Source organism: Magallana gigas, chromosome 10 (genome assembly GCF_963853765.1).
Source record: "Magallana gigas chromosome 10, xbMagGiga1.1, whole genome shotgun sequence".
Classification (NCBI taxonomy): domain Eukaryota; kingdom Metazoa; phylum Mollusca; class Bivalvia; order Ostreida; family Ostreidae; genus Magallana; species Magallana gigas.
The window spans coordinates 18,040,852-18,053,262 of NC_088862.1; the positions used below are offsets into that span (position 1 = coordinate 18,040,852).

The 12,411-nt window shown below is 33.6% G+C and overlaps 2 protein-coding genes across 2 annotated transcripts; both read left to right on the forward strand.

Moving 5' to 3' along the window:
• The first annotated feature begins 1,259 nt into the window (after positions 1 to 1,259).
• LOC105331997 (uncharacterized) lies at positions 1,260 to 4,888 on the forward strand. Its single transcript, XM_066073352.1, has one exon. The coding sequence runs from the start codon at positions 1,309 to 1,311 to the stop codon at positions 3,187 to 3,189; it is 1,881 nt and encodes a 626-aa protein (XP_065929424.1). The 5' UTR covers positions 1,260 to 1,308; the 3' UTR covers positions 3,190 to 4,888.
• Positions 4,889 to 8,315: 3,427 nt separating this feature from the next.
• Positions 8,316 to 9,299, forward strand: LOC105332003 (adenosine receptor A2b). Its single transcript, XM_066072633.1, has one exon. The coding sequence runs from the start codon at positions 8,316 to 8,318 to the stop codon at positions 9,297 to 9,299; it is 984 nt and encodes a 327-aa protein (XP_065928705.1).
• The last annotated feature ends 3,112 nt before the right edge of the window (positions 9,300 to 12,411 follow it).

Sequence of the window (12,411 nt, forward strand, 5' to 3'; positions counted from 1 at the left end):
TTTATCAATGTTTCCTACTGGTTCGATATATTGAACCCTTGTTTTGTTACCAGTAAAAATATTTGCAGACTGCTTGATTGAATTAGAGAAACATGGATGATTGGGAAATATATTTACAACAGTATTGCCGTCTGTACTCGTACCCTTTTTTAATCGTCTGTCAATACAATCATGTATATTCGGTATTTACCTTTCTTTCATACTTTCAAAATACGTCACAAAATGAAATGCACTAACGATAGCGATATGCAAACAGTTTCGGCAAAATTACAAATCGTGTATCAGTGTATCAGTTGTTTCTCTGACTTTTGAGACATTTAATTTGCCTTGACCAGATGTAGGTCATATTTTGCTGCATCTCAGGCAGAAATGTCTGTCTTTACCTACTAACCGACTGGTAAGATACCAAATCAGACCCATACACTTCCGCAAATAATCAATAAAAATCTGCATTACCACTTTCTTTGATGTCAATATTCATAGCATTTCAAGCACAGGCAATATAGAATTTTGTGTATTTTTTTAAATTTCAAACTGACAATTAACTTATTCGAATTAAGACTCCATTTCTTGGATTAAGTTGATTTTGGTGTATACCGCTTGATCGCAAAAATTAGTCGCCGCGACCAATCGAGTTTATCTCACGTTAATCGTGAAATAAATTTCCCGCGAATGAAATTTTGTTAACAGTACTCTCAAAAACAAAAATGTTGGGCATGCATATAAGCATATTGAAAAGAACCAAGGATTTAATACAAAACTTGAGTTACTGATTCATTTGTTCTACATGAATTTTCCCTTAAATTGGCTTTAAAAAGCACCATATATCTGCAATATGTAGCTTCTATTTCACAATGACGGGAATATATCACGAACTATGATTCCACTATTAATATTTATCTGACTGGCAGGGACAAATATTGAAAAAAATATTTTAAATGATGATGCTGAAATCATGTATTACGCCTAAATAAACACAAAATGTGATAACTGTCCAACACACACGTTTTAGGATATAAGGATTTATTCAATTTTTAAGTAGTCGTAGACTGTTTTATAAAATTTTAGAAGATAAGATAAACAAACTTAGAATTAAAATTCGGAGGTTAAAAAAAATTAATCTAAAATTTTATAGGTTTAAAATTTGAAAGCTTTCGGCTTTCGTACATGCAATCTGTAAATTTATAACGCGTCCCCAAATATGACCGAGGCAAAGTGCTAAACTGGTTCCCTGTCTCTATATCGATCGCGGATATAAAATGCTTTTCAAACTGAAAGTAGGAATTTCCACATACTTTGAGAAACAAAATGGATGTTACAATATGTCCTATTTGCATGGAAACATTACAAAATCCAAGGTGTATTCCGTGTTCACATAACTTTTGTCAACAGTGTTTGAATAATCATATTAACAATTATTGTATAGGAAAGGATTTTCCGACGGGTTTTCATTGTCCTGTTTGTCGAAAATATGTTCCAGGTTCAATTTCCACTGACAATCCTTCACTGTGGGCGGAAACCTTTCCCAAAAATGCGATTATCGAATTTATGATTAAAAGTAATGACGAAAAAGTTCTTAAGCTTTGCAAACCATGTCTTAATGACAACAAAGAGGAATCGGCCAGTACCCTGTGTGGTTCATGTATGGAATGTTTATGTGCGGGGTGTACTGATCATCACAAGAAGCTGACAATTACTAAAGAACATGAAGTGGTACCTTTGAATGTAATAAACAAGTCTTTTCATCGTAAAACAGAAGAAAATTTTTGCAGTAAACATGATTTTAGGCATATAGAATTGTATTGCTTTGATCATGACACGCCTTGTTGTTCTGTATGCTGTGTAACAGACCACAAAACCTGCAAAATGGACACAATTGAAAAGGCTTTTGAAAATATTGAAAAGGACAACGACAGTCTACAAATGATTTCTGAAATTGATCGGGTTGCTAGTCATTTACAGAAATTAAAGGAGATACAGAAGGAAAAGCAATCAATAATAGAAGATAAGGCCGATGAAATAAGAGATGAGTCCAAAAGAATAAGACAAGAAATCCATGAAACAATGGAAAAACTTGAGCATGAGCTTCTTGAAGATCTTGCAGAAGGTATGAAAGCTACTCGAAAAGCAATAGCTGGAAACATGGAAACCTTCTCTGACCTAATCGACCTGTCCAATCACTGCAAAGCTTTCCTGGCTAATCCAAGCAAAAAGTCTTGTAACCCTGGTTATGTCGGAGGATTTTACCAAATTAAAAAGCAATTGAAACGTTTAAAAAGTGCAAAGTTATCCATAAAGGACACTGCAATAACTGCTACCTTTTCCAGTGTTTTAAAGGAAGTCAAAAGTAGTAAGCAATTAGCATCTTTAACTGTGAATGAAAAGCCAATATCTCTGAGTATTCTAGAGTTTCAATCCATTCCAAAGGGAATAGCACAAGTAGAGAAGACAGTACTGGACATTTACCATAAATATGGTGCAAGGATTAATGAAATGTTTCTCTTCGAAAATGATGCAGATCTGTTTGTTTGTGTTGACGATAAAACCAATTTAGTTTGCACTACATCTGGATTATGTCGTAAAAGCGTACATTTTGGATTTACTATTCTTCATGCTGTTATGATGAGGGGAAAAATATATGCGGTTAGCAACAGGAAAAACTTGCACGCTATTGAATATCTTGAAAACAGTGCCACATATTCGCGTATAATATTTAACATTAACAGGCGGTGTTTTTCAGTATCTGTTTTTCAAGAAAATTTGGTTGTAGGTTGCAATAATGCTATTCTCCACTTAGAAACAAATGGAAAAGAACAAAAAATTATACCTGCAGAAGGCAGAGTTCTTGATGTTATTTCTTTGAACATTGGAAACATAGTGTACATCGGTCGTACAGTGACTGGTATGCGAATTGTCAGAGGAATTGAGAGCAATGGGCGAGAGCTGTGGAAATATGAACATTCTGAGTTAAAAAGACCCTGGGGATTGACAAAGGACTTTGTGGAAAATATATATATCGCCGGAAATTTTAGCAACAACATACACATGCTTAGCAGCGCAGGATATGCTCTGAAAATATTCGAACAAATTCCACTTCCGAGTAGAATGATACTAAGGAAAGAAAGTAACGACGAATTTTATGTAGTGTCTGCTTCAACATCAGTCAAACAAGTGAAATTAATATTGTGAATGGATCTCCTGAGGCTGTATCACAATGATTTTTCATGCATGTTGGTCCAGGGTTTTAAGGAAACAATCTACTGATTCAAAACGATAGGTAGATAGATAAATAGATAGATTGATTGATTGATTGATTGATAGATAGATAGATAGATAGATGATAGAGTATTTCAGATTTGATCACGTACCAACCAAAATCATATCCGCCTGAGCTATTTAACATTGTTGATTGTTTTACTTTTATTTTAAAAGCGGTCAGAGTAATAAACATTACATTGTTTTATTTTATAGTAGTGGAATTGTTGAACCACAATCTCGTCCGTTTATCATTGTGATGTCAAAAAATAACCTATGGACCAGTTCAAAAAGAAATGAGCGGTTCTGTTCTTCTATAGACTGATATAAGAACATATTTTGCATATACATGTATGATAGAAATAAAACCAATCAGAAAAAGAGTTCCTCTCTTACCTTAACCATAATTTACTCCGTGCCAGCAGGCTCATAAGGCAAAAATATCGTTCATTCATTGGTGCCGGTCTGAGGCTTCATGGCGTGCCGCATTCCAGGAAATTCCAGCCTGTATTGTTGCGTTTAACCTCCACAACCCGTCGCAATATTGTTTTGGACGACCCTTCTTCCTTCTTCCCTCAGGCGTTTACCCGAGGGCAACAGCACTGTCATTCGTTGGGTCCTATCTCAGCATGTGGAAAACGATTTTAATGCAGATAAAGTAATAAACGAGACCAAAAAAAAAACATAAGACAAATCAGTTTAACATTGGATATAATTGAGAATAAGATACTTAAGGATTTTGCAAAAAACTTTCAAATTGTCTTGATAAACTATGACAGAAAACACAGAAACCTTTTCCGACCTAGTTCACCAGCCATATAACGGTTACGTATTTGTTACTTATCTGACTCTTGAACTGAAAAAGAAAAGCCGATTTCCAAGATTTTACCAGATGTCAATCCATTTGAAATGAACATTTGCAAATTTCTGAAGGCAATGAAGAAAGTCTCAGCTTTATTGTCATGTATTCATGATTTTGTGTAAAGGCTATCAAACAAATAAATGCAATGAAACCAAATAAATGTATTTCTGCAAAAGGCTGAGACAAACAAAGACCAGTGGTGAAAATACCTCTATCGCTGGCTTCTGTAATCAGACAGAGAATTCAAGATGCTTTTGTCAAGTAGTGCACAACACATCATTAAACATTGAAACTGCAAATTTAAATCCTTTACGTAGTATTTATGCAAGTCGATATCACTTGAACTTTTCAAACAAACGTAGTAGGATGTACCGATGGAGAGTGACTTGTGCATTAAAAATCTTTGTGAATACAGTAAAACACAGTTATAGCGAACACGCTTATAATGAATTGACGCTTACAGCGAAGTGATTTTCATGTTGTAAACTTGACGGATACAACGAATTACGCTTATAACGAAGCAAATTCGCCCGTCCCTGGCGCTTCGTTATAACCGTGTTTTACTGTATTTGTAGTGTAACCTTTGTATATTGTGCGCAGATTGTATATCCCGTTAATATGTTTTAAATGTGTTTGACTATGAATTAGAAGCATAGATATAGAAGTGTCAATCAACATTCGTGTTGTCAAGTAGGATATGATATTGTTTATAACCATGTTGTGCTTAGTGTTTACATACAGTTTGAAAATAAACTAAAGTTTTATAACTAATTTCTATTCGACTCATCATTTTGTGCAAAGATTTAATATATGGAACTACGTACGACATTGAAGACAAATAAGTTATTTTACTTTAATTTGATTCCTTGAGACAGAGAAATTACGAGATGTTCGTTTCAGCAAACGATGATACTATTTGTATTACTTGATCTATTGCATTCTCCTGCAAACACTGCGTTTTGAAATGTTTGGCTTGTAAGCATAATTTTTGTTGAAAGTAGTACACACCAGAAAAAAACAATATTTTCTTATATCATTATGACGACATTATAAGAACTTTCTGTGGTTAATAAGGAAAAAGTCGCTTAAACCAAGATCTGGAGAGTATGGTGGGTGTGGCAAGACGGTAACCTTTATCGACTTTAGAAATTCCTGTTTAAGGTCAGACGACACGTTCCTCGAGAATCTTTTTTCTATCTCCTCGTAATAAAGAGTTCTAATAAAAAATATAAATTTTATAATTACTTTAAAAATGTTCAAAATTTACTTGGATTTGGTTACGTGTCTAGATGGTCGAGTGGTTAGAACAGTGGCCGCACACTACCAGAAGTGTATAGGCTATAGAGGTCGTGAGTTCAAAACCTCGCCCCGGCGGAGATATAATTATTATATAGTGAAATTCGCTGTGCTGTACATGTATTTATTTTTATATCAGCAATTCAAGTGTATTTTCAAGAAGAATATATAGAAAATTGCATAATCTAGTATTTTGCAGAAATGCCTGGTAAGGTACCCTAATTGTTTGCAAGAAAGCTTGTCAAAGTAGTAGTAAACCATTAACAAATTCCTGGAAAAAGTTATCTAAAATTGAGGAACGTGTCGTCTGACCTTAAGCTATAATATGTGTATGTGATGAAGCAGACTCTCATAAGGTAGTCGACCATGCCTAAATCCCGACACAGTGCATTGTTTATGACAGTATTTTTTAAGGTTTTTTTTAATATAACATCTTGATACCAAGAAAGGTGTTACTGATAGGAACCAACACCACATAAGAAGAATGTGCAATAATGAACCTTCCTTTGGGATTATGATTTTTTTTTTTGCAACTACAGGCTTTCTACCGTGTAAGTTATCCATATCTTGTTTTCAATTTTTCTTACTGGTTCGAAATACTAAACCCATGTTTTGTCACGAGTAACACTATTTGCAAATTGTCTTTGATTGGATTAAGGAAACATTTTTAGCAATTACTTAGCGTTTGTACTCGTACCGGTTTTTTTTTTTTAAATCATCTGTTAATAAACGCAATATCCATCTAACAAACACATATTGGTATTTTCAAAATACGCTTTAAAATGAAATGTACCAGCGTAAGCCATATGCCTTCAGCTTTCGCAATATCAAGAAGTGTTTATCAGTCATCACTTTAAAGTTGTTTCTGACTTTTGAGACATTTGTGTTGCCTTTTACAGTTACAGATCGTCCAGATTTCGTTGCAACTTTGACGGACTTTGTGCTAGATTGAAAAAGCGAATTACATCCATAACAAGAGATGATTCACAAGGTAATTTTTTTTAATTGAATACTCTATATGACTATAGTGATAAGATAGCAGTAAACACACGTTAAATTTAATTGAAACATGCAACCCAAGTGGCCGAATCAAATTCTTAGTATATTTGTTGAAACTGTATTATAGCTTGATGTTTCTTACAACTGTAACAGTATATACATGTTTGTTAGATAAAAAATGTTGTTCCTGCAAGGGCATACAATAAACATCAATTATCATCTACTTTTATGAAATGTATTCATCTTATGATATTTAAGTACAATTACAGTATATCAACTTATCAATATATGCTTATTCTGATACACTCAAGTTATAAAGATATGATTTCTAAATATTTGAACTTTTTAATTATTCTAAAATTAAAAAAATCAAATAAATAAATACAAAATATAAATTAAATTGAAAATATCAATTCTGACAACATAAACTTGCTAAGTACAATTAGGGTAAAAGACGGTGATTATCAAAACTAATTAACGATATTGTAAATCATATCTGTGATATTTATTTCACACTCAAACAACACATATATGTAGCTTGTATAAAATAGGAACGTTTTAAAACATTTGTGATCGTGATGAAGATATTAAACAAATGCTATTTCAATTTTACCTTTTTAAATAACACAATGATATTCAAATCTTAAACAATACCTACTGTAAAATTTACCATTAAACACACTCTTAATGAAACATAATATTCAATGCTATGAACGTTTTGTATAACTATAATTGCCGAAACTATCTACAATTCAATCCACCATTATTAAAGTAAAATTACTTAACTTACTAATATTTTCTGAACTGTCGTCTTCACTTGTCAAACTCCAAACGGAATTTTTGAGAATTGCGATCTCTATCATTAAGCTAGTGAAATAAACCTCTATATTAAATCAACTATCTGAAGAAGAAAAAAAATATGGTTGTCTTATATATATTTAGACATAAATCATACCTTTTATTAGAAATTTATGTAATACAGTTTTCATTTTAATAACTTAATAAATTAATCAATAAAAAGTTCATACAAATAGATAAATAAAAAGTTCATACAAATAGATAAATAAAAAGTTCATACAAATAGATAAATAAAAAGTTTATACAAATAGATAAAATGTTCTTAATTTTTTCTAATTGATAAATCAATAGATGTACAATTATTATATTGTCTTTTAACTGATATGTTGTGAAATACAGTAAAGCTAAATAACCAAGACAGTGTTTTAAACTGCAGAGGACAGTGTTGAATTCCGAAATATATATAAAAAGAATTATGGTAGTTTTACCTAATTAAAATAAATACAGTAACAATTAAGCTTCATCAATTCAAACGATTGTATTGCTTCTAAAACCAGATTAAACCAGATAAAACATTAAGTACAATGCATCTTTGAACCTCGAGTTTTTCGGTGGGATGAGAATAGATCTAATTTCGTCTGAGGTTTTATTCTCATAAAATAAATTCCCACTTTGGTATTTTGAAGCTTTGACGAATGAATTTATACCGTATGAAAATGTGTGTGGCTTTGATATGATATTTTGATACATTAAGCTCAAATACCTGTTGAAATCAACTATAGGAAATACTTCATGGTGCTAGGAAACGAGATGCTGTGATTTCACAGCATGGGTGACTGTCTCACCGCAACACATAAGTTTGATATTACACAGCGCAAACACCTCAACAGACACGAAATTAAAGTCTGACAAAAGAGATGGTAATCAATTTGAGACAAATCATATCATACACATCTATTTCTCCCTTGTTGTTTCAGCCCATTTGATCAGTCATTTGATCCTGATTTATAAATTTCCTTAACACTCCTCATTTGCATCTTCATATAAGGACGAAACTCTTTAACAGTCAAACCACAACGGCAAATCTGGCCCAATCTGAAGCAGCATGTCGGGCGATAACGATACAGATTTCGGTCTGAATGATGGCAAGATGGTCATGCAGAAAGATTTTGTCACCATTACTCTCGGAGTTTTGCTGATAACAATTAATGCCTTCGCATTAGGGGTACTTGCCTCCTGCCAGAAGATGATGGTCCAGATTCGACTGATGGCGATCAACTTGTCTTGTACTGACTTGCTGGCCGGGGTCCTTTTGATTGCGGACACCTACTTGCCTGTCAACATCTCTCTAATCAGCTGCCGAACCCTACTTGTGTTTTGGGACATGGCGGTAGTCGTGTCCTACTGCACTACGACAGTCCTTTCGGTCGATCGCTACATCTCCATGACGTTTCCGCTAAGGTACCATGCCCTCATGAACAAGACAAGAATCAAGGCCATGATGGGTCTCACCTGGGTCGTAGGTTTCATTTTCCACTTTGTAAGGTATGCTGACGAGTTCCAAACTTACACCGTCTGTATCCCGAACCTATATCATCAAGGTAAATTTGCGCGTAAAATTGACGTCACCGTGTTCGCTGCCAGCATTCTAATCAATGTAATTCTCAACATTGTTATGTTTAGAAGAATTATCAAAATATCCAGGGTTTCCCGTATCAACCCGCTAGACCAAAACGTTCGAAAGACCATGGAAAACATCCGGATATTCACACGAGTTCTAGTCATTACCGGTACGTTTCTGTTTTTATACACACCTGTCGTTATTCTAAACCTGATTATTAGTTATTCCGACGATAAGAAATTTGCGCTGTCACTCACTGGTTGGGTAAGTCTTGCCGGGATGCTGTGTGTCCTGAATTCGTTCGCCAATCCTTTTCTGTACGCTTGGAGGTTTCGGGAGTGCCGATACCAGTTTCTGATTGCGTTGTGCTACTGCAGCAAGAAACGACGGGAGCATTACAAAAGCATGAAGAAGAAATCGTACATTACGTACAACATTTCGTCCAGGGACGTTCCAGAGGAATCATAAGCCACTTGAAATTTGATGTTCAATGATATCTTTGAAATGATTTGTCACGTGCTACTTTAGATTAAATGTAGAGTTATACATTATATAACTTGTACTGACAATGATGACGAGAGTCCCCCTTCCCCATACAGCAACTATTTTCCGAGGCAAAATTCAAGATCGCTGAAATACACTTTAGGTATTTACATGTAACCCCATGCGGACAGAAATTGGAAAACATGCTTTGTTCTTTGTCGATATTGGTTAAATGTTTTATGTTGTCATGTAAAGTACTATTAACGTGCATATACCTGTATCAATAAAAAACTAACAAAGATCTATAAATTGATATATTATTGTCTCATTGTTTTTATTTTGTGTTAAGGGTGAAAAGAATTTGTGGAATAACGACAGTTACGCTCGAACTCGGGTCCCTCAATTTAAATTTAAATGCTCAACCTATAATTAGATAAGAAGGGGGGGGGAATTCGTTGGCTGCATTTATATAGCTTAGTTATAGAAATTTTAAAAGACTTTATGGACACAAATGATATTGATAATATTTGACGGCACCATCAACATAATGTTAGATTGTTTTGGTTTTTCTATTACAATTATATATCTCAGGCGTGTTCCCACTTCATTTATCTCTTTTTATAAAATTGAATATTAAGCACTCATATAAATCCGATCATAGTGTTGTTCAACATCAACTAAATTAATGATTGTTTACCTCTATTTTTGATTTCAGTACAGGAATACGGCAGAGCTATTCTTTATCACCAAGAATTTTTGAACAGTAGTAGCAATTGACAGTTTTGGATAAAGTAACCTTAATATTTTTCGTAAAATTGAGAATTGCTGTACTTGAAGGTGAATGTTGTTAAAATTCATGAAAGGATCTTGAACGATTATCATTAGTTAGAGGGATGTCTCCTTTCGAAATTGGTATGCAATATGTAGACACTTTATGTTAAGTACATGAGAATCCGAAGTTAGATTTAAGAATGACAGCTAAACTTATTCTGTTGACTTTGCACAGTGAAATTGCAAGTTACAGGCGGGAGTTAAAATAACACGAAGAGTGGGTGGATGGAACATAGTAAAATATACACCGGAAAGTTCCGACATGTAAAAGTGCGACATACACATGGTACGTATTGTCAACCCTTTAGAGGGAATTAGCTTGGGGAAAGTCTAAAAAGCTGAAAAATCATGAAAAATTGGCGAAATATGAAAGGTCAAAATCAGAGATAAAAACACAATGTAGAAAATTTTATTGGTTATCACAAGCAATATTCATCAAAAATTGATGATATACCCTTTAAGGTGCGAATTAAAGCTATTTGTGTTGAGTGGGAACTAGGGAAATTCTAGTTCCACAATTCAGAAGACACACAATTCCTGGCTGAATGAATTGTATTAAAAAAAACTGCCCCGTGTCACCTATGCGTGTTGATTCTAGCAATAGCAATAAATCAAAATAAACTAATTAGAGCCATTAGAATAGGTGACCCTAATTTAATTGAAGGCAATTAGCAGATTTTACAACCTTTATGATAAACAGTCAGATTGTGAAGTTACTTGGTTAAAGATAAATCTAACAAAACTGAAGTAATATGGTGTAGAGTAATAATTATCCATATTAATTATATATCACTTACTAGTTAGTATCACCTAGTTGGGGTCTTCCGTTTCCAACGGAAGACCCTATTGTTTTTGTTAGGTTTCTTTTTCTCTATTTTTCACTATTATTATTCTTTTTTTTTTTTAACATTTTTCTTAAAACTCAAATATCTCAAATATGCTACATTCGATTTTTATGAAAATTTCACGAATAATACAAAATATCAAGGTCTTTTATCATGTACATTTTTGTTGATGACGTCACTTCCGGTCGGCCGTTATATTCATTTTTCTTTTTGTAAAAGTGATCGTGTCCTCCCTTTTTCGCAAAAACGATTAAAGATAGAAAATTGAAAATTTCAGGAATGATAGATTTTTGAATTTCTAGGGCCGATCAGGTAAAACTACGATCGTCCGTAACTTCCGGTCCGCTCAAACAGCATTTTTGGAAAAATTGTTTTTTAAATTTTTTTTAAATCAAATAATCTAAAAAAATTTTTCCATCAGAATATGTTTTAAACTTATCAAATTTTAATATGAGCAGGTCGTCGGTCACTTCCAGTCGTCACCGGAAGTGATTCTAATATTTCGATTTTTGGAATTTTTAAAATCCGTTTTAAAATCGGACAACGCATTGCAGAGATATTGAAGTTTAAAAATGACGTTTTTCGGAAATCTGCATTTCGCAGTGTAGGTTGAAAAATTAGTTTAAAAGGAAGATAATATGATAGTAAATCGTACCAAATGTCAACAGGTTAATTGAACCCTATCAATTCAAAATCAAACGAAAGACCCATGTGTTGCTCGCAACAAGGTGCTTTCAGGTAATTCGGGCATTCTCGAGAAATTAAGCGTCAAAACTTTAAAGCGAGAGTCTGAGTAGCTCAGTCGATAGAGTCGTGGACATGGCTCAGGTGTCCCGGGTTCAAGCCCCGATTGCCGCATTTTTTTTTATACTATTTTTCGCTTAGATCTACGATTTTATCTTTGAAGTGATAAGTTTAATCTAATCTATTCAAAAATCGGACGGAAGACCCACTCGTTGCTCGCAACGAGATCGTGTCTAGTTTTATCAACTCGTTCTGCCTCAATATTTCTCAGTTCCAGTTTTCTTATTTCTCCGTCATTGATTTAATACGTACCGTCAAATAAATTATGCTACATTTGTAAACTAATCCAATTCCAAAACAGCTGAGAAGTATTCATCTACTGTTAAGAACAAGTATTGAAGTCCGAGTACAATCGTGCTTAAGCTTCTTTGCTACACCTTTAAGCAAGGTAAAATGAAGTCCCAGTTTTTGATAGAAATGGTTATACTGACTCAAATCTTTTTTTTATATATCTACTACGAGGGTTGATCCGAAAAAAATGTCACAGATGCGATAAAATCGTGAAAAATCCGAGCAAAGTGACAAAAATTCGTGCTTTAAGATATTTACCTAATTCAATTCATACCTGAAAATTTGAATGCATTGTGATAATTATTTCTGAAAATAATATATGTTGT

What these genes read in the sequence shown, in the direction of transcription:
- LOC105331997 (XM_066073352.1), top strand. Translation starts at nt 1,309, where the DNA reads ATGGATGTTACAATATGTCCTATTTGCATGGAAACATTACAAAATCCA.
- LOC105332003 (XM_066072633.1), top strand. Translation starts at nt 8,316, where the DNA reads ATGTCGGGCGATAACGATACAGATTTCGGTCTGAATGATGGCAAGATG.